General features: G+C 36.7%; 4 protein-coding genes across 4 annotated transcripts; all 4 read left to right on the forward strand.

Annotated features, from left to right (window-relative positions):
• Window positions 1-2,001: 2,001 nt before the first annotated feature.
• Window positions 2,002-6,493, forward strand: LOC134816425 (probable acyl-CoA dehydrogenase 6). Its single transcript, XM_063825262.1, has 8 exons — window positions 2,002-2,232; window positions 2,399-2,614; window positions 4,118-4,189; window positions 4,282-4,453; window positions 4,610-4,750; window positions 5,406-5,577; window positions 5,745-5,859; window positions 6,063-6,493. The coding sequence occupies exons 1-8, from the start codon at window positions 2,037-2,039 to the stop codon at window positions 6,200-6,202; spliced, it is 1,224 nt and encodes a 407-aa protein (XP_063681332.1). The 5' UTR covers window positions 2,002-2,036; the 3' UTR covers window positions 6,203-6,493.
• Window positions 6,494-6,692: 199 nt separating this feature from the next.
• LOC134816690 (hydroxysteroid 11-beta-dehydrogenase 1-like protein) lies at window positions 6,693-7,844 on the forward strand. Its single transcript, XM_063825646.1, has one exon. The coding sequence runs from the start codon at window positions 6,745-6,747 to the stop codon at window positions 7,783-7,785; it is 1,041 nt and encodes a 346-aa protein (XP_063681716.1). The 5' UTR covers window positions 6,693-6,744; the 3' UTR covers window positions 7,786-7,844.
• Window positions 7,845-8,804: 960 nt separating this feature from the next.
• LOC134816691 (hydroxysteroid 11-beta-dehydrogenase 1-like protein) lies at window positions 8,805-10,038 on the forward strand. The gene has a single exon (XM_063825647.1). The coding sequence runs from the start codon at window positions 9,004-9,006 to the stop codon at window positions 10,015-10,017; it is 1,014 nt and encodes a 337-aa protein (XP_063681717.1). The 5' UTR covers window positions 8,805-9,003; the 3' UTR covers window positions 10,018-10,038.
• Window positions 10,039-21,294: 11,256 nt separating this feature from the next.
• On the forward strand, window positions 21,295-22,305 carry LOC134817395 (hydroxysteroid 11-beta-dehydrogenase 1-like protein B). The gene has a single exon (XM_063826535.1). The coding sequence runs from the start codon at window positions 21,295-21,297 to the stop codon at window positions 22,303-22,305; it is 1,011 nt and encodes a 336-aa protein (XP_063682605.1).
• The last annotated feature ends 1,035 nt before the right edge of the window (window positions 22,306-23,340 follow it).

Here is a 23,340-nt window from a genome sequence, read left to right on the forward strand (position 1 = left end):
CCTCCCTAAAATCGGTCAGAAAAGGAGGCTCTATCCCGGGACACCAACATTTTTTGGGTTGGCACCCAGGAGAAAGCTGCCTTATTCTTTGTATTTTGTCTCAAGTATTATAGCATCTTCTACCACTCTGTTTTTTCACCGTCTGTAGACTTGTATGTTGCCCAGATAATAATTTGACATGACTGTATTGGATTTTCTGTAACATCAGTTACTGTTCTGCAGTAAGCTTTTTTAATAATTTTGTATTGTATATTGAAGTATTCAGATTGTTTGTATATTTGGAGTTCTATATATTCTTATAGAAATTTTAATATTTTATGATTTTTCATCTTTATTATCTTGAATATCATTTTGTTAGTCTGATGAGTCTCATACATAGATTTCTTGTGGTCATCATCTATTTTTCATATGTTTTGTTAGAAAACCTGCTAACCTTTCTTGGATATCTTCTTACATTAGGTGTATCTGCCTTATTTAGTCAGGATTTAACTTGCAGCTATAAACTTCCGTTTTTACTCCAGTCCAAGGCGAGATGCACGATCTCTACTGTCATTTAGGTATCATTTACAGCTGAGCATAAGGGTTAAATTTAAATTATTTAACCTTTTGGTGCTGTATAAAAATAACATTAATTTATTATTAATATTATTAAAATTGAACAAATTAGATGATTTAAGAGAATACGCCGGTAAAATCTATAAAAAATGTGTTTCCAGAGCAAAACGCGCAGTTTTGCTAGTACCTCAGCTAAGTTTTTCAAAATTGTTCCACATTCATACGACGATTTTGCGCCCCCCTCAGATGGCGCCCGCGCTAAGGGCGTGCCCAGGGGGGGTGATGCAGGCGGTCACCACCTCCTTTTTGAAATGTTGACCTATAATTTTTGTAGAAAATTTACTTTTATAAAACTTTTCACAAAACGACATCAAACACAAGTATTATTTTAAAAACAAATGTACTAAGTTCGAACTAATTAATTTAGGCCGTTACACATACCTTGTGCATACATTTTCCACGGAATGGCTGCCCCAATTCTAGGTAGCCACTTCTTGATGGTTGGGTGGAAATCGATGAGGCTGATGACCCATGAGGCTCGAGATCCAATGAGTCGTTGTAACTGTCAACTACCGTCACACGTAGACTCAGCAATTATCGTAACAAATATGATACAATATGAGAAACCTAATTTTAGACTATTTTTTGGTCTAAAATTTATTAATGATTAATTACAATGTTTCTCGATTATCTCTAATGACCAAGTGTGTTATTAACTGCTTTGAACCTTCAGTATTGATATCCTATTGGTTTAGCATATAATTCAGTTAAAAAGTTTCCGGGGGCTGCACCCCTGGGCCTATGCCGCTGCTCGTGGCGGTAGCCTCGGAGCCTGCACTTTGCGCCAACTCCTTGCCTACCCCTTTGAAAAATCCTGTGCACGCCCCTGCCTCGTGCACAGTGGGGTCAGCGGGGCCCTTCGTTACGCCACTGGGTCAGATTACACTACCAAAACTATAATTTGATTTAATTCAAACCAATTATCGAATAAAATTAAATTACTTAGAAGACTGCTTTGCAAAAGTATTACATTGAGGCTCAAATTAGCATATTGCTTTTTCTGTCACTGAGTGACTTGCTATCACAACTCATTCGAGGAATTATATGTATCACATCTTAACTATTGTTTGGTGTGTTACTTTTTTTTGGCTTTAGCTTTACTTTAAGTCTTATTGGTTTTATCCATAAAATTGCATTTTCATTGACATTTATGTAACTTGGAGTCGGAGAAACTTTTTCTGTAGCTTATAATTATTAGCTTTTATCCTTCCTAGATACCAAGACATCTTGTCGCTGAACTTTACCTCGGCCTATTAAAAAACTAAGACAATTTCTGTAGGAAATACAGCTACTGACAGCTGATATTATGACCTGATGTCCCCACTCAGAGATACCAGCTTAAATTATTATTTTGATGATGAATTAATGCCTTTTCTTGTTCTGTCCAATAAATCACTACAAACTCGATAGGTCACAGAGAAATGCTTGGCTGTACCAGAACAGCCCTGAAGAGAACTTCCACTCTTATCTCTCAATGTCGTCACTATGCTTATACAGCTGAACATGAGTCCATGAAAGATAATTTGACGAAACTCATAGAGAGAGAAATTAATCCGCATTGTGACAAATGGGAGAAAGATGAGATATTTCCTGCTCACGAAGTTTTTAAACTTCTTGGTCAGTTACTCATTAAAATCAACTGAACAGATATAATTTCAGTATTTAATTTGATTAGATGAATTAAATCAAATCAAATATTTGATCCAGACCCTTGATAATCATTCAACCTTCTAAGCTTTATTTGTTATTTATTAAATGTATTAAACTGATCGAAAATATACAGGTGATAATGGATATCTTGGAATTTCAAAACCTGTCGAGTATGGTGGCCTTGGTTTAGATTATAGCTATGAGATTGTTGCTGCGGGGGCATATGCCTCAATCAATTGTGGTGGTGTATCTATGGCCATTGGTGTTCAATGTGATATGGCAACCCCTGCATTGGCAAAATATGGATCTCACCATGTGAAGGAGAATTTCCTCAAACCAACTATTGCTGGTAAGATTTAAATCAATTATAAAAGAATTCTAATTGTTTTATTAACTTGATTTATGTTTAAAACATCAGCTCATATTACTTAAAACATCACTTATTGTACACGTCATTTTTGTAATGGGCCCACTTTAACTAGCCCAGATTAACTAATTATTGTGAAACAAAGAGCGAATAAGTCTATTATAATTAACTTAAAGGATGAGGGGACCTTAGAAAAAGTTTTTTTCTCGTGCAAATCCTTTTATTACATTAATCGTATAAACCACTTTAGTGAAATCCGCAAAGTTGTATTTCATTCGCGCGCCGAGATATCCAGCCAAAACAATTCGAACCTGTGACGTCAATTATGTGAGTTGCTCTGATCCGCGCATATAGAAATACAGGTAAAATGAGCGTGCGGGCCGACTAAATTACTAATTAAGAATAAATTAACAATTCACGATACTAACGAGCCTATAACCAATGGAGAGGACACTTTTTATGACCGGTTGAAAAAAGAATTATCACCCTACGATAACCATGAGCCGAGATACACCTGGAATAAGATTGAAGTCACACAGAAAGGCATGTAAATTATGTATATTTATAGCTCCCAACGTAACACCTAGCAACTCCCTGTTTCGTACCACAGTTGATATATCAACATGTCATATCAACACAACACGGTCCTAATAAAAATGGATCGGGTAGGTATGAAATGCATGTCTTCATTCCAGTTGGACAAGCACCAAGCACCAAGCACCAAGCTTTTAAGTTCTAACTCACTATGTGACACTACTTATAACGTAAGCAAGATTTGCAACTATTACACCAAGCAATATTATACCAAGCATAGCAGACGAACACATCCACATTTGTTACGCTTTACACTCAAGTCACAGCAAACTAAAACGGTAAATTATAAATGAGTGTACAACTAAAGGCCGGTACCCGCACAGTGTCAAACCGCACGTGCGTACTCAGATAGGACTAGAGGCGCCGAGGGCCAGCTAGTAAAATGTCTTCTACTACATCATAAATTCTTTTTAATTGTGTCCATATCGGGTTTCAAACAAGTCAAAACAAAATAGCAGTTTGTGGTTTAGTTAGCGGATGCTACTTATCTTAGCTATTTATAAATAGAAATACCTATACTACAACTACAAGAAAGCCTTTCTGAGTTACATTTAACTATTATTATTAAAGAGAATTATTCGTAACCTAGACTAATTCAGTGCAACCAAAGATACCGCTCTCGCAAACGCCAAAGGTAACACGACGTAATTAAAACAGAACAGAACGAAATGTTGACACGAGCAAAGGGTGCGCGCGCACGTTGGTCTTAACACATAAGTGACGTCACAGCCCAAAATTGCTATCAGCCAATAGGAGCGCGGCGTGATATTGCACGAATTATCGATTTCACAGTCCGGCGTATTTTTTGATTCTACACACTTTCCAGGACTTAAACGCGAATATTTGGAAGTAAATTCTAAGGTCCCCTCATCCTTTAATTATTGTTTATAGGTGACTATGTAGCCTGTCTTGGAGTGAGTGAAGTAGGGAGTGGATCTGATGTTTCAAGCATCAAGAGTAGAGGTGGGTTAATTGTTTTACATTTCATTGATATTCCTATGCTTTTTCTTCGTTTTAATAATCACTGTGCATTTATGATAATACCTATTTTGCAGCTCATGTTGATGGAAATGAGTGGGTAATAAATGGCGGGAAGATGTGGACAACAAACGGTACTCAGGCAGACTGGATGTGCATGTTGGTGAACTCAAATGATAATCCAAACCCTCATCGCAGCAAGTCTCTGATTTGTGTGCCCATGAACACTAAAGGTGTTAGTGTTCACAGGTAACCATTTATTTTCAGCGTGTAAATTTGCTAATTTATCATTTTATTTAAGTCTGTTTCCTTTTTAGTGTTTAAGATACATTATGTAAAATCAACTTATAGATACTTAATCGTGTTATAGTGGTTATAGAGGTAATTTACTTGCAATGTATTCAGAAAAATCAAAAAGATGGGCATGCATTCGTCAGACACAGCTGAAATAACAATGGAGAATGTGAGAGTTCCTCTTGAAAATCTCATCGGCGAGGAAGGCAAAGGTTTCCAGCAGCAGATGAACCAGTTCCAGAATGAACGAATGTAAGCAGTTCTTTTCTCTTTTGACAATATTTATTACAGATCCTTAATTTTCTCTTTGCAATTTCGCACTTTCGTTCAAATATCAATATTTATTTTTAATTGTAGTTGACAAAATGAGAGTCTCCACTCAGTGTGTTAAAACATAATTCTTTGTCGACGTTTCGGCTACATGCCTTTGTCATAAACAATTCCTCATAGCACTACAAACATTTTACTATGAGGAATTGTTCACGGCTTGTTGCGGTGTGGATTCTTTTAGCCGTTATATTTTATGTTTCTTTTGGACAAAAATTTGTGATCGTTGTTGGGTTTCAAGATGTTATTTGTTGTTGTTATATTTCGTAGTATTAATAGATTATTTTAACATTGTATCTTTGCAGCTATGTAAGTTTTCAGTACGTCCTGTTTATGACAAAGGCATGTAGCTGAAACGTCGACAAAGAATTATGTTTTAACACACTGAGTGGAGACTCTCATTTCGTCAACTACAATTAAAAATAAATGATTGACCCACTCATAAGAGCAAAACAAGATTACAAATATCAATATTGTTGTGAATGTTCACATTACATTGCTTATTCTACAGTAAAAATATTTACCGGCAAAGCATCTTAACCTTTTGAATTTCCAACTTAATAAAGTTATCTTCTCTCAGCTACGCAGCTGCTGGAGCTCTCCCTGCGATGGACAGAGCCATACAGGAGACAATTGCATACACTTCACAACGCCAAGCATTTGGAAAGAGTATACTTGATAATCAGTACGTTCACTACAGACTTGCTGAGTTACAGACAGAGGTTGAATGTCTCAGGGCTCTTTTAAACCAGGTTAGTTTCAATTTCGAACCTCAGTAAAGTAAGTAATGATTATAAGAGTGACAACAGTTTATTAATTCTACTTTTTTTCTTCTTTTTTTCAAATTATTTCCAAATAAAATATTAAATATGATTATATTCTGATGTTCTTATGAAAATATGAAGTCAAATTCTTGCAGTGTGTTGAACAGCATGTAGCTGGTGAAGACATTACTCCGCAAGCAACCATGCTGAAGTTGAAGAGTGGTAGACTGGTTAGAGAAGTAACGGATTCCTGCCTGCAATTCTGGGGAGGTTAGTTTCCCAAGTACTTCCAAGGGTTAAATCTTTTTTTTTGAGATCTATTTGGTCACAGCTATTTGGTCACAGCTAAAATGAATCTTGATAAATGCCGAGTGAACTTTACTGCCATTACAAGACATGCTCCATACTTTTTCAATGAAATTATTGAAGGAATGTATGCAGTTTTAAAGTTTGTAATTTTGCGAATTTTTCAGGTATGGGCTACTCAGACGATGTTATAATCTCCAGGCTCTACAGAGATACCAGACTCATGAGCATTGGTGGCGGAGCTGATGAGGTCATGCTCAATGTCATCTGCAAATATATGGGGATTGATCCTAGTTCCAGAAGTTAGAGACAACATTGTTAATTTATATAGATGTTTATTCACATTTGATTTAAAATGTGGTTTGTCTTCCTGCGAGAAATAAATAAGTAACATTGATGATCATGGAGTAATCATTGCTTCAGATAAAACTGTTGATTTTTGTGCTAATTACAGACAGGCGTTTAATTGTTATATTATATTCTACCTACCATGACCCTAAACGAGTTTATACATTTAACAGCTTGTTGATTAATTTATAAATGGAATCCTTGAATGATAAACCAGAATTGAAGATATTTGATGTTTGTAAAAATACAACATATTTTGTTTTACTTTATATTACTCCATTACTACTAAATAATCAAAGTTCAAGAGCAATAAAATTTTTGAATGAAATTAATTCAACCTTTGTTTCATGTGAATGGTTAGACACTAGCTGATTAGCCGATCTACTGATAACATTTAATTTTTAATTTTGTTAAACTATAATACTTCAATCTTTATGCCAGTAACCTAATCACATTTCGAAGGTTTTTACAATTTACATGCTGATTAAGAACTAAAGACTGATGAATTACAAAGTACCCTGCATTCTCCTGCTGATATCTGTCTCACTATACTACCTACTATCACCTGCTCCACCATTGTCAGATGAGCAACTCACCACTCATCTTAAGGACAAAGTAGTCCTCATCTGTGGAGCTAGTAGTGGTATCGGAGAAGAACTGGCTTATCAGTTAGCTAGGCATGGAGCTAAACTAGTTCTGGTAGCAAGAAACCAAGATAAGCTAGATGTGGTAAAGGAAGGAGTGGTAAAGTTGGGAGCAATTGATGTTCAGACCATTTCCTTTGATTTTTCTGATGTAAAGGGTAGCAGTGGAGTCATCAATCAAACCATAGCCTGGTTCGGAAAACTTGACTATTTGGTTTCAAATCACGCTGCTATGATCCAAGGTGCATTCTTAGGGTTTCCTCATCAACAGGAGCCAGACTTCATTGAAAGAATATTCCGGGTGAATTTGTTCAGTCAAATTGAACTAGCAGTGCATTCTCTCCCACATCTTGAAGCAAGTAAGGGACATATGTTTTTCACATCTTCAGGGGCAGGAGAAACCCCTTTTTTTTCGATGGCAATTTACTGTTCCACTAAACATGCACTGAATGGTTTTTTCTATAGTTTACAGCAGGAATTGATGGCCAGAGAATCACCTGTGTCCTTAACCATCGGAGCTTTCGGATTCATCCAAACGAAGGATCTTAGTCAAGTGATGATTAATGAGGATGGTGAGAACGCAATGAGTATTCCTGCATGGGCTACAGGTGATGTAAAAGAATGTGCTAGAGGGATGATAGAATCTTACATCTCGAGACCATCGACCATGACATACCCTAAATTATCTAAAAATTTGGGTAGAGCTATGTGGTACTTTTTTCCAGTTCCTACATTCCATAATGCAATGATGGGTGCCTTCAAGCGTCCTGGTACGGTTGGTAATGGTTATCAAGAGTCACTGGATTTTGTGAATGAAGGGCGTGAAAAGAGGGAGAAGTTAAAATTCCAGCAAGGATATGGTATTTCTGATGTGTATATCGAAAGAGAGAAAAGTTGACGGCTGGAACACAGACACGAAAACATTTGGTCGTTGTCCGTTGAATCTGCATAATTTAAACATAGGCCATTCTGGAGGGGGATTTGTTTTAAAACATATAAAGGCATGATTTATTTACTTAACAAGATAAGGTAAATTAATTTTCTTTGTTATTTAGATTTATGTTTATAACGCAATTATTTTGTCTATGAATTGAGATGTAGCATTAATCGAACTCTTTGAACATGTTGAAGTGTGAGTTTTATCACGGTAGTGGTGCTAGCTTTTAAAAACGTAGCAGCTATTAACCAATCAGCGTGCAGTATGGCTGTCAGGTCTTAACACGACATTGATCATGTCCAGGATGTAGAAATACATTGGTCTGTGTTGAATTAATTCTCTTATCATTTTAAATTATTGACAAGTTTTCGTTCCCGATATATACCTACATTTTTTTCATTGAGAAATTTAGATTGTTCGGTTCTTTTGCCTTAGCTTTAGTGTTGGTTTGAAAATTGAAAATTATCTTTCAATACCCCCTCGTCAATCTACAGTACAGCAGTTTCATCAAGAGACAACATTTTTAAACAAGAATCGATACATTTGAATTTTAATATTATCAGGATTTGCTTTCGTTAATTAATTTTACAGATGATACCTTCATATTAATAAGTTTTTCATATTTAGAATTCATAGCTTATTCGTTTTCAATTCAAGTTTCAGTTATAAAGTTATAAATTGAAGATAAGGCATCATGTAGCCGGTGGGCCCGACATGATACGACACATCTCGACACGTCGGGGTTTTGTCGGGGTTTTGTCGGTGTTTGTCGGTGTTTGTCGGGGTTTGTCGGGGTTTGTCAGGGTGTGTCGGGGTTTGTCGGGGTTTGTCGGGGTTTGTCGGGGTTTGTCAGGATATGTCGGGGTTTGTCGGGGTTTGTCGGGGTGTGTCGGGGTTTGTCGGGGTTTGTCGAGCCTGGAGGCTACATGATGCCTAAGATATTTGATGTTTGTAAAAATACAACATATTTTGTTTTACTTTACTCCATTATTACTAAATAATCAAAGTTCAAGAGCAATAAAGTTTTCGAGTGAAATTGGTTGAACCTTCGTTTCATCTGAAGGGTTAGAAATTAGCCGATCTAATGATTACCTGTTATTTTTAATTTTCTCCATCTTTATGCCGGTAACCTAATCATATTTTGAAGGTTTTTACATGCTGATTAAGAACTAAAGACTGATGAATTACAAAGTACCCTGCATTCTCCTGCTGATATCTGTCTCACTATACTACCTACTATCACCTGCTCCACCATTGTCAGATGAGCAACTCACCACTCATCTTAAGGACAAAGTAGTCCTCATCTGTGGAGCTAGTAGTGGTATCGGAGAAGAACTTGCTTATCAGTTAGCTAGGCATGGAGCTAAACTAGTTCTGGTAGCAAGAAACCAAGATAAGCTAGATGTGGTAAAGGAAGGAGTGGTAAAGTTGGGAGCAACTGATGTTCAGACCATTTCCTTTGATTTTTCTGATGTAAAGGGTAGCAGTGGAGTCATCAATCAAACCATAGCCTGGTTCGGAAAACTTGACTATTTGGTTTCAAATCACGCTGCTATGATCCAAGGTGCATTCTTAGGGTTTCCTCATCAACAGGAGCCGGACTTCATTGAAAGAATATTCCGGGTGAATTTGTTCAGTCAAATTGAACTAGCAGTGCATGCTCTCCCACATCTTGAAGCAAGTAAAGGCCACATGTTTTTCACATCTTCAGGGGCAGGAGAAACCCCTTTTTTTTCGATGGCAATTTACTGTTCCACTAAACATGCACTGAATGGTTTTTTCTACAGTTTACAGCAGGAATTGATGGCCAGAGAATCACCTGTGTCCTTAACCGTCGGAGCTTTCGGATTCATCAAAACGAAGGATCTTAGTCAACTGATAATTAATGAGGATGGTGAGAACGCAATGAATATTCCCGCATGGGCTACAGGTGATGTAAAAGAATGTGCTAGAGGGATGATAGAATCTTACATATCGAGACCACCGACCATGACATACCCTAAATTATCTAATAATTTGGGTAGAGCTATGTGGTACTTTCTTCCAGTCCCTACATTCCATAATGCAATGATGGGTGCCTCCAAGCGTCCTGGTGCGGTTGGTAATGGGTATCAAGAGTCGCTGGATTTTGTGAATGATGGGCGTGAAAAGATGGAAAAGTTAAAATTCCAGCAAGGATATGGTCCAAATTAGGATATCTGATGTGTATATATCAAAAGAGAGAAAAGTTGCTACACAGACACGAACACATTTGGTCGTTGAAACTGCATAATTTAAACATAGGCTTGATTCTGGAGGGGGATTTGTTTTAAAACATATATATTATATGTAATGTAATGTGATGGAAATATTTTAAACGGGCATATCTTGTCCAAACCAAGGATGCACTACATGAAGAATTCGTTTTAATTTTGTTTGAAAAGCATTAATATAAAGGCATGATTTATTTAGTTAACAAGATAAGGTAAATTAATTTTCTGTGTTATTTAGATTTATGTTTGTAACGCAATTATTTTGTCTATGAATTGAGATGAAGCATTTATCGAACTCTTTGAACATGTTGAAGTGTGAGTTTCATCAAGGTAATGGTGCAAGCTTTAAAAAACGTTGCAGCTATTAACCAATCAATGTACACAATTTACTAATCAATTCCAGCATGGCTGTTGGGTCTCAATACGACATTGCTCATGTTTAGGATGCAGAAAAACATTGGTCTGTGTATCATTCAATTAATTCTCTTATCATGGAAAAATGGGCGATTAGGTTTGGCCTCTATACGGCCACTATACGGCCTCTATACGGCCTCTATATGGCCTTTATACGGCCTCTATACGGCCACTATATGGCCCCTACACGGCCGTATAGTGGCCGTATAGAGGCCAAACCTAATCGCCCAATTTCCCATTTTCCCCGTTACCTCTATTACTTTTACTGATGATAACATACCTAGAAAACATACCAGTTGCAACACGGTGTTGTTGAGCTGATATTCCCATGGAACTTATGAACTGTTATATTAACAGAATTGTGTCTCGCCGTTGTGTTTTATTAGGTATAGTGCTAACAAGAGACAATGCATTTGAATTTTAATATCATCAGGATTTGCTTTTGTGAAATAATTTTACAGATGGTTTCTTCATAAATATAACTTTTTCATATAAATTCATAGTTCATTCCTTTCTTTTTCAGTTCAAGTTTTGATTATAAAATAAGTGTTTGATTATTATCATTTTTATTAAATACATACGTTTATAGGTAATAATATAGTAAAACCCCGATTTACTGTGAAGTTCTGGGGAAAGGAAACAACTCTGGTAAATCAGGGTTTGTGGTAAATCGCGATTTTACTGTGCAGTCAAACTAATCAGATGAATTAAATGTTTTGAGTTTGATGAATTTCCGTATTTTGTATGTTATTTTATTCCAGTAAAACTTTCTTATGAAATGTGTTATTTTCATTGCTTAGTACTAATACTGTAATAATGTACTATTTTCCGTTATTCTAAGAAATCGGTTACTTATAAACACCTTAGTTTTGGGTTTAAAAATACACTTTGATTAAGAACCCCTCTGTTTAGTGGTGAAAATTTTCTAATGTCGCAAAATTTCACCAGTCATATAATGGGCAGTCACGTTCTATCTGTTTAACTGCTTAAATCAATCTTAACACTCATTAGTATTTCAGCCTAATGTCTGTATCAGTTCAACAGTGCTTGGAAAACGAGACTGTGGTAAGCGCAATATGTTATGCTTACTCTGTCGATTCTTACTCCCCAACATACCTAACAAGAGGTGACAAAATATTCAATATAAATCCTGCAGAAGACATCTCCATTTCAATTAATGAAACAATAGACATGAAACTACAATACTCGGACAGTAACTTTACTGCAGCTCAGTGGGCAGCTGGTAATATGAAGGTAGGGGCTCTTTACAAAGCTTTCTCTGGAGCTGCTAGTATGGCTGTTGAGACTACTGGAGAGTCTCAGTTTGAAACTGTACGAGTTGATGCTATTGGGGTGTGTACAAAGAACTGTATTACTACTAGAGGCAGCTTCAGGACTTGTCCAGAGAAGTTTCTGACAGAGAGTTTCAAGTCAGCTGTTCAAGAATTGACAGTGGAGGAGATTGAAAGTAGAATAGGGGTATTTTATGCGATCAGACTTCAACTTGGTGGGATGGTTAATAGATCCTATGTAATGGAGGCGACTGAAGATGACAACGAATCTAAGGTAACTGCAGAACTGCAAGCTGCATTTGGTGCGGAGTGTCTTGGAGCAAGCATCGAGGCTGCATCTACGTTTGAAACTGGACGTCGTTCATCTAACAGAAATGCAAAGGTCAGACGTGAGTGGAGGGCTCAAGGAGGTGATATTGATCTTTGGTTTCAACTTGGTACTAGTGGTGCAGCCCAACTTGGTACTAGTGGTGCAGCCCAACCCGAATTTTCATCAGCTATGGACATTGCTAGAGAATGGGCTCAACCTATCGACAGTACTAATGTGTACCCGTTTAATTTTGAACTGAGGCCCCTCTGGGAGCTGATCAAAGAAATCAATCCTGAGAAAGCAACAGAATTCAGGTTGTATCTGGAAGGCAAATGGGAAAAGGATGGAAGCAGACATCTACCTACAATGTTTCTTCCTACAAAGCTCAGAGTAATCCAGCTTCCTGAAGCATCTAAAACGTTCATAATAAACACATGTAAAGCTCACAAGTCTGCACTTGTTGAAGAGTCCACCAAGGCTCAGAGTTACTTAGACAGTCCCATGCATTTCATGGACAAGAAGTGTTCCAAGAAGTGGAAAGAATCTGCTGAGTCTGGTCAAGAGGAAGTTATGGAAGTTAGAGATCTCGTGTCTAATGATCCTGATATAACAGTTGAAGAACTCATTGAAAAGTTAGAGTTTAAATCACATCACCGATACGCTGAGTCCAACCGTTATCATGGTTTATGGGGAAACGATTCTAAACATTCAAACAAGGTTGAAAAGCTAAACAAAATCTTCCTTGACAAGGTAATCAAAAGATTAAATATAGATTTAAACAGACAGGTTGCAGTTGAAGAATGGCATGATGATTTAGACGAGTGTCAGCAGCAGGTATATGAAGCTACGGAATGGTTTAATGATAATCTGGGGTGTATGGACTCTGAGGATAAAGTAATGAATGTTAACAGGGCGATTGAACAAGTGAAAAACATTCAGGAATCACTGGATGGGTTCCTAAAGAGGCTTACAACAGAAATACAGGGAGAGACTACTGCCAAGAACTCTTAGTTAATTAATGAAGTTCGCCTTGGTGATACTGATAAGGGTATTGTATTATTTGTAAGGATATTTAAATACTGTATATTTGAGCGTGAGATTATAGAGAAGAGAGACAACCACAACATGGGAGGGCTGGCCTGACAAAACCACCCTATCAACTTCAAACAATGATTGCTACAATTCCAAAAGAGGTATTTAGGGCCTGTGGTAAATTTATTAATATAGGTCTTGAGATTGAAAACTGTTTCATTTCAATTCACACAAAATGATACAAAAACAGTGGATTTATTAATTTCAATAAGCCTTAAAACAAGCATTGTAAAAAATCAACTTAAGCAAGCTTTACTTCATAACCTTTAACCATCACATAGAAAATCCGCAGGATTGAATTGTAGATGACTACAACAACAATAAAATTTGCCAACAAATTACAGTTCTCTTGAATAGAAATTCGCTAACATGCATACCTCTTCAATGCTTTTTAATTTTCAACTTAGCCAATGCTGTGGATGTCAATTGCTACGTTTGTGAAATGTGAAGTACATACTCTTTGTATGTAGTAGACATATCATTTGTATCATTTTATTTAGATCTATATTGTTTCAAAGTTTATGAAAGTCATCTATAAAGTTTAGATAATTTTAGATAAGTTTTGATAATTTTAAATAAAGTTTTTTTGTCTTATCTGGTGTTTGATCTTTGCATAATATGTTTAAGTACCATTTTCTGGCTTTAGGGGTGGTTCACATATTACGTAATCAATATTTTAGCAATTTTTACCCCCCTCCGTAATCAACCGTAATCAAATCAAGACCTAACCCCCCCCCCCCCCCTTCTGACAGCAATATTAAGTAATCATGGCCTGACCCCCCCCCCCCCCCCCCTTCCCCTTTGACACTTTTCTTTACGTTTGATGCTACCCTGATCATAATGAGCCGAAATCATTGTTATTATATATCCGACCAAGCACCTTTCAAACTACTTAAGTTATAGTCGGATATCTGATCAATTTCTAAATTTTATCACTATCAGAGTGAAATTGAGTGGAATTTGAATTAAAAAATTGTCAAATTGTTATTATTCTAGAGGGTAAAAAATAAAATGTTGATTACATAATCAACAGCCAAATATACGATATATTTTCAAGCATAAGTTACTTTTCTTAACTTAGTATTCATGTTATTTTCTGGGATGACTAGTTTAAACACTGCTAAGTATAAGTTTTATCTTAAAAGCGGTGTTATTAAATTTCAATTAATCATTATTAGAACATTGTTGATAACATAAATTATTCACCATATAATTTTCTACCTTAAATAGTTAACACCCAAAAAAATATATTTTAATTTCTTTGAACTAATGAAAAACAACAGCTCTTGCCTAAAAGCAATCAGTCATACCATCATATAATTACTGTCTCTTAATACTGTCCTTCCTTGATCCACAACCCCTTAACCCAAGCCTGACACTTCCTTTCTAAATCTCAGAAAAATATTGTTGCCATTGTGTGCACATGAAAGCGAATAGCAAGAGTGCCCCTTTTTGGCCCATCAACTATGAGACCATCTGCAGTATGGTATGCAAAAATTACCCCAAATTTCTTTTATTAATTGTAAAGATTTTCAATAAAATTGGTATGAAAATGATAACTTCCATGCTATCCATTTTCCAAACAGCACTCAGACTCTTCTTCCTTGTTTTCAATCAGAACATTGTCCTTAGTCTCAGTATCCCAAAGCATGGCCAAAACAAACTGCACCACCGCAGATCCAACCATCAGAGAAACAACCGCCACGGGACTAACAGGGTAAATACTGTACGTCATAAAACTACCCAAAATCGCCCCAACCTCTCCGAAACAGCTGGTGAATCCTGAAGAGGTACTTCTCAGAACTGTAGGGTAAGCCTCCACAGCGATGTAGAACAGTGTTTGTCTGAATGCGGTAACGCATAATCGAACCATCATGTCGACTATGTTATTCAAGATTGTGTTCAGGTCAAAGTAAATCGAGATTGCATTCAACATGGTTAGAAATCCAAGACTCTTCAACATTAAAATTCTCCCTATTTTTCTTCCAGAAAGTCCTGCCACTATACTTCCCAATGCATCACCTGAAAATGCTACCAATGTTCCAATCAAGGCTTCTTGGTTTAAACTATTATCACATTTGTGCAATCCATGGGAACTTTTGTTGTAGATTCAAGACTTTTGTACGAATCTAATGGCAAATAAGCTGCAAATGTTAACCAAATGGAGTAGTTCAGAGTAAACATTGCAGTAACAAAAATTGTAGTTTTAGCATAGCCCTGACAGAACAATGCACAAATTTCCGCTCTTTTTTCGAGCTTCACTGCACCCTCCCGGAACACGACTCAGGAAAAGATCTGCAGTTCCATCTGTACAGCGTCCTCAAACTAAGAAGAGCCTCTTCTGTCTGTCCTTTTACAAACAGATATCGCGGTGATCCAGGGACAACTAACAAACCAAAAAGCCCTGGTAGCAATGGAACCATCAGAGCATCAGAGCTGCACACAAATAACGCCAGCCTATTTCGTTGAGAAGAAAGTATGCCATCAACGACAGAAATAATCCACCAAGTTGGGAAACTAAACGAAATAACAGAGACCGCAAGTTCCTTATACTCAAAACCGACAATCTCTACAGAGAGCACATACGAAACGTGGCCACTAACCCCATTGCAGATCCCTTGCAAGATGCGAACAAGTAAAAAAACCATTGCATTAGGCGACAGGGCTGCGATAAATCCACACAGAAGATGGGTTATCGATGTGATAACGAGAATTTTTTTGCGTTCATAGTTATCAGCGAGATTGCCAAGGAAAATACCACTCAAACAGAAAGTAATAGAAAGTGATGATCCGATAGCAGATTCAAAAGTGCTGCTCAATTCCCATTCACAGCTCAAATAAGGCATTAGAACAGTTGTTAGCATGTATACCATATTTTGAATCACCATAATGGATGCGAGGCTGCCCCAAACGAGACAGTGAGCCCTTCCTAGGCCTAATTCGTGGGTTAGCTCATCAAGGCTTTTTTCCGTGCTTATCTTTTCTCGTTCTACTTCGGAACTCCCGTATTTCACTGTCATATCTGAGTATTTATTGCTAAATCTTGATATTTTTTATTTGAAAATTCAATTAATTATTATATCTAATATAAATCAAGTGTTAAATTTCAGCCATGCAAAATTACAGTGACATATTTGGATATACTAATTGATAAATGGTACTGCAATATAAGTTACTTATTGTGTGGCCGGATGACAACTAACTACACTAGAAAAATAAACTTGATTATATGATAATTAATTCGGCTGAACGGACACATAGCAAGAGCCACATTAACGTTGGGGCCGTCTACCAAATTTGAATGACAAACATCAACAAGAAATCAAACATATCATAAATAATTATAAGTATTTTGCTCATTACAAAGTTACAATTCTGTCACAACTGAGAAGAACAATACTCAGACCCACTAAACTATAAAACTGTGCGCTTTAGGGTTTTCTTCGACAAAGACTAAGTAGGTGGTAATCCTGCGCGGTCGATCGCTTATTTCGAGACGTAATACAGCTTAAAAGTTGAAGACAAGTTCAATCAAATGGATCTTTAGACACTTATTCATCTTTCGTGCAATTATCTTGAAGTAAAGTTTTTTAGAATGGAAATACTTTTAGCTTTACTGATGGAAAGTTTCACGATGTTCTAGAGTCAGATCAACGTCATCCATTTAAGTGACAAAAGGACGCTACATGTCACAGAATGACTTGATTTTCCGTTAAAAGTAGCCATTAGGTAACTTCATGGCCTTAGCAATGTTTATTTCGTGTTGGAAGTAAATTATAAGCTCTCTGTGGAATTTGGCTAAACGTGGTATTGACGAAATTTACGAAATTACGTATAAATTGACAAAATGGCGACAAAATGGCGTACAAGGTCAACATTTGTAACGGAAACGAAACAGCGCGCCAAACAATGTAGACTGACTCGAACATTTCTCACGTGCGAGAGCTCTACTGCGCGTTCCACAGACTCTCTGGCGCCATTTCACCGAAACTGCAGTTGTTTTGCGACGTTTGTAGCTCGAGTTATAGTTCAAAATGTGTGCGAGTAGGCGTGTTTCTGACTTGACTCATATTATTGCGTTTATCAAATACACGGATATTTGTAAACTTATCATACTTGATGCTATCGTTTGGAAAAGTTATTTGTACATAGATTCCAGAAATTTTCATGATTGCATCATTTTATTACAATTTATCATGAGCTTTTGAAAACAGTCCGACGCTGAGCCCAAATTTCAGCAAAATAACGCCGTTTTTTCGTAACACTTTTTTTGATTCAAGGCCGTTTTAAAATCACGATATTCCAACAATGCAAGTTTTCCCAGAATTATGGCCGTGTGTTCTGATCTCATCATCGTTAGAACTATACCATGATACCAAAAATTTATAAATCCGAGAAACAAAATAATTATTGATTATCACCTAGACTAAGTGGGACTAAGAGAAACGAGCACGTTATGAAACAGATTTAAACTAGTGTAGCTGTGTAGTATATTTAACAGTAAGAAAATGGGAGCTATCTGTTGAACTTCTTTAAAGTGACAAAACTCTCTCAAAATAATACGAGGCTGTGCTGATTAGAGCTGCTTGATTCAGCTTAAAAAGACACGTCCAATTATCGCGCTTATCTCAGTAATCATTCCTACGATAATTATCTCGGGCATCCGGTATTAACCTCGGGCATCCGGTATTAACCTCGGGCATTCCATTCTCAGCAATAATTCGATTTTCATGCATACAATATCATTGTCTTCGCAACTGCGGCTATCGATCCTAGTCTCGCGTCCGCGGCTATCAATCAACTTTTAAATCATCGGACAACTAGCTCCTAAAATTCCGTTATCTTTAAAATTTATCGTTATCAGTATTTATCTTTATTCTTAGAACCGGGCTTTGGCCGTAATCATTCATCAATCATTTTTCAATCATTCGGTATCGTACTGTGTCATGCTGTTTAATAAATGATTCCGCTTATTTGACCAAAGTTTGAATCACTCCGGTTCTCTCAAAGAATTTAACATTATTTCATGATTTAAGATTAAAGGGAGATTTATCATTTTATTGTCTAAAAAAACTAAAATTACTAAAGAAACTAAAATTAAAAATCTAAATACACATGCGAACTCGATCTCTACAAAACTATGTGCCTCAAGCTCATTGGAGCATTTCAATGGTGCTAATCACCAGGTAGATAGTTAACAGGTAGCGAGGTAGTTGTTCGGTAACTATAGTAATTAGAGAATGATACTATCGAGAAGTTTTCAAAGGGAGAAACGGCAAACAAAGAAATCGGGGAAGGGAGAAAAATAACGACCTCATAGAAACACACATGAGACACACATGAAACACACATGAAAAGCAAACACACATTCAATGAAACAAGTGCGAAAAGCCCCCAATTAGATAAGGATCTTGGTCCATGCTAATTGCAGTACGGGTAAACCCCCCCTAAAATGTCACCCACCCCTTAAACGCCACTCTTGATTGATTGGATCCCATCTTCTTAGAAAGTATCTTACCTAATCATTTGTAACTCCTAAACATAAAAAATATCATTCAGACCCTGCCACATCCTGAAATTGAATCTAAATGATGCCATAAGGGCATTTTTTTCATTTTGTACGAATTTTTTACTTTTGAAAAAAAAAAAAACTCTGGAATTCATTAATATTAACTCAGTTTTGGTCTAGGATAGTGATATTTACATATTTTAGCAACTTTGTACATATGACTGGAGATATGGAAAGTTATACATTACTCAAAATTACTACCCTCCCTTAAAATGTCACCTGGCCGCCCCCTAAAATTTCATTTTATCAGATTCTGGCTTTGAGACTACAAGCACCATAAAATAGAGGTATCAGCCTATTAAACATCATATTTAGCATCTAATGGTAATATTGGAAAGCTTTGGCAGCTCAAGGAATTAGTTTTATTTTATTAATCGCAATAAACATCCCCTAAAATGTCTAATTATCCCCCCTAAAATGTCATTTTAACCTGATCAAATTACTCAGGCTTTTCCTAAGATGCAATGCATACTCACATTTCGTTAATAGTTGATGTTAATAATTAACAAGTGCCAACACAAGAGCTATTATCGCACACCATGCGAACAAAATACAAATTTGACATTTTAGGGAAGAAAAAAATGACATATTAGGGGGCATATCATAGGTTTACCATAAACTAGTAAGTACCAAAAACCGTAGTTTTTGACATTCAATTTTGCTAAAAGCAGTCAAATCTAGTCTATAGAGAAGGTCAGATCGATTACTGGGTTGGCTTAGTTAACTACAGGTCACTAAAATTGCCAAGATGCAGGATGATGTTAAAAATCCCAAAACATGCAATTTGCACAAGGTTAAAATCACGTTGAATCCATTTCTTTTGTGCCAATTGTTAGTTTATATAACTAGATAATCTAACTTCAGGTGTACATTTTGTTGACTGAGTTACTGTTTTGCCGTAAGTTCTGGGTATTCAAAAAAAAGTCCCCAAAATGTCACAAAAAGTAAATTGACTAAATTCCACCATTTTTTTTCAACAGAGAGAGAAATTCTGGTCGACACCTCTCAGAAATAGGTTATATTAGTCCCAGAAGTGGTTAAAATTAATAATTGAGCAACATTCTGAGTGCTACACAACCTGTTTTAGCTGACGTTTTAGGGGTAGTGCACGTGACATTTTAGGGGGTGATTACGGTTTTGAGGTACTTACTTTAGTGAGTGAATGTTTTCAAGTAGCTTAATGTTTTAATAAGACAAAACAAATAGTACTAGTGACAAAAGATAAATCAGGCCTCCTGTACATTTTGTAATTATCACACATATAGAAATGACATTTTAGGGGTGGTGTTTTAAAACGAACTCCATTTCAACGTCAAAAAAATTGTACCTGATTTTATTTTCAAATTTCCAAATCTTCCTGGCAGGCTAGAAAAAGGTTTAAATATTATTCCTAGACACTTCAGAACCCCGTAAATTTAGCCCTAACTCGGCAATCTGGGCCCAAAAAACAGGTGACGTTTTAGGGGGGGGGGTTTACCCGTAAGGAGTCGTTTAGGGGGGGGGGGGTTTACCCGTAAGGAGTTGTAATAAAGACCCAACCCCCCCTCCTGACAGCAATATTACGTAATCATGGCCTGACTTTTTTTACTTTGTTTTTCCCTGGAAACAGTTTTCTTTATGTTTGATGCTACCCTGATCATAATGAGCCGAAATCGTTGTTATTATATCCGGCCAAGCACCTTTCAAACTACTTACTTTAGCAGCCGGATTAGATAATATAGGGGGGCCAATGGCATAAAATGGAGAATTTAAAAATAAAAAAAAACCCAATTTTTTACATAATTTACTAGTAAAGTACGAAATAATTTAAATCAAATATTCATCTAAAATATAAATATCATTTCGAACACCTAAAGGACAATTTTTTGCCGCTAATCATATAATATTTCGACTTTCAACAATTTTCCAGCTTGAACACAAGAGTCCCCCCCCCCCCCCCCCCTTCAGCTCAGTAATGAACACTCCGGTAACGCAACTGACACTTCAATTTCAGTACCCTCCTCAGTTCTAGAAAGATCTTGAAAGCTGCAACGTCAGCAAGTAATTCAGTTCCGATGAAACATATCGATAAGAATGAATCCCCGTTCATCATTTTTGCAAAAATGTAAAATGAAGGTTACAAACAGACGTTTTTTTCAGAAAAAGAGGGATTTTGGAGATAAGATGGGGGGGATTTTTGAGATAAAATGGGGAAAGGCAGGTTTCGATTTCGTTTCCGTTTATCACACTTTGCAGTTTGTCATGACTAAAAAAAAACCGCGCACAGTTGCTTGCGGAGGGTTGCTTGCTTGAGATTTGTACTTGTATGTAGTACTGCAGTAGTCAGTGCATGGGCAGCGTGCCTGTATTTTAATGTGACACATGTATTGTTCACTAGTGTACTGATGTGTATAAAACATGAGTATAGTTCAGTTACTTCTTCCAATTTCTTAAATTACAGATACGGCAATTGACTTGGAGCACAAGTGTTTCCCTCTAATATGCGCTAGTTGAGCAAATTGAGAATCTCTGGCGCGGCGGTCAACTGGAATGTTAAGGAAAATGAATTACAAAGTGCCCTGCATTCTCCTGCTGATATCTGTCTCACTATACTACCTACTATCACCTGCTCCACCATTGTCAGATGAGCAACTCACCACTCATCTTAAGGACAAAGTAGTCCTCATCTGTGGAGCTAGTAGTGGTATCGGAGAAGAACTGGCATATCAGTTAGCTGGGCATGGAGCCAAACTAGTTCTGGTAGCAAGAAATCAAGATAAGCTAGATGTGGTAAAGGAAGGAGTGGTAAAGTTGGGAGCAACTGATGTTCAGACCATTTCCTTTGATTTTTCTGATGTAAAGGGTAGCAGTGGAGTCATCAATCAAACCATAGCCTGGTTCGGAAAACTTGACTATTTGGTTTCAAATCACGCTGCTATGCCAAATTTTGCATTCTTGGGGTCTCCCTATCAACAAGAGCCAGATTTCATTGAAAGAATATTCAGGGTGAATTTGTTCAGTCATATTGAACTAGCAGTGCATGCTCTCCCACATCTTGAAGCAAGCAAAGGACACATGGTTTTCACATCTTCAATGGCTGGAGAAAAAACTTCGTATCGGATGGCAATGTACTGTTCGACTAAACACGGAATGAATGGTTTTTTCTACAGTTTACAACAGGAATTGATGGCGAGAGAATCACCTGTATCCTTAACCATGGGAGCTTTCGGCTACATTGCTACCAAGGACCTAAGTCAAATGATGGCTGGTGAAGGCATTAAGATTCCTGCATGGGCTACAGGTGATGTAAAAGAATGTGCTAGAGGGATGATAGAATCTTACATCTTGAGACCACCGACTATGACATACCCTAAATTATATGCATATGTTAACAGAGCTTTGTGGTACTTTCATCCATCATTCCATAAGACAATGATACAAGCCTTCAAACATCCTGGTTCAGTTGGTAATGGGTATCAAGACTCGTTACATGCTGCAGATAAAAAGCATGAAAAGGCAAAGGAGTTGAAATTTCAACAAGGTTATGGTCCAAACGAGGGCGAGGGGAACTAAAACCGTTTGCGGCAGCACTTAGACATTTTATTGTGTGGTGTGAGTATTTATGCATTCGTCTAATTTTAGTTTATTTCAAACTTTTAAACAAAAAAGAAAAGAATACAAATTTTGCAAATTTATGAAAATGTAATCCAAGCACCAAATTAGAATTGGCAGTTTTTAGAGATTCTCAGAAGGGTCAGTCAATCAAAATTGAAAATACACATTACTGATTACACATAAAAATAAATCCAATCATTACCGTACCACTTTTATTTGATTTTACGGTCAAAATACGTTTAGTAAAGTAAGTTCAGAGTTCTTAGCGTATTTAGTATAAATACTACGAGGCACTCTAACACAATTAGCCTATCCGCCAATGCCCAATTCGAAATCAGTGCTCTATAGATAATTTAAGAGGGAAATTTCAAGTATAGGATAACAAGCTCTTAAAATAGGGTGATAGGATAAGGACCAAAACATTGACCCAATAAATTATACATCATACGAACTTTCATGGTAAAAATTATGTCATGTTGTAAAGAAAAATTTTGGCTGGGTTTAAGTTTTACAGACTGTTCGCACGAGATCCAATAATATTCGAAAATAATCGTACGGTGATTATAGCTCTTTAGATTACAGACATTCATTTAACTTTAAGTACAGCCATATTATATATATATATATATTCCAGCCGTGTGTTGCTTTAGAGTTTAGAGATCATGCCGCACGGTCTTTTAGTGCTGTAATAAAACTAAATCTATTACAATGGGACGTAACCGGATTAAGATCTAACCCAAAACCGGAAATAATCAAATTTTTGTTTTTTAAGTAAGGTTCAAGTCTGAAAATTATTAACGGTACATTTTTACTTCCTTCCTAACTTTCTAACTCGCTGTGATAATGTGTTTAAAGCTCTCTCGCACCAGTTAGACAGTTTGTAATATTATTTCAATGCAAGTTGTGTTTCAATAACGGGTTTTCCATTATCATTATTATTTGGTTTGTGATCTGTGTTAGGGTTTTTTTTCATGATGAGTGTTTTTTAAAGTG

The sequence above is a fragment of the Bolinopsis microptera genome, chromosome 6 (genome assembly GCF_026151205.1).
Source record: "Bolinopsis microptera isolate Bmic1 chromosome 6, MBARI_Bmic_1.0, whole genome shotgun sequence".
Lineage (NCBI taxonomy): Eukaryota > Metazoa > Ctenophora > Tentaculata > Lobata > Bolinopsidae > Bolinopsis > Bolinopsis microptera.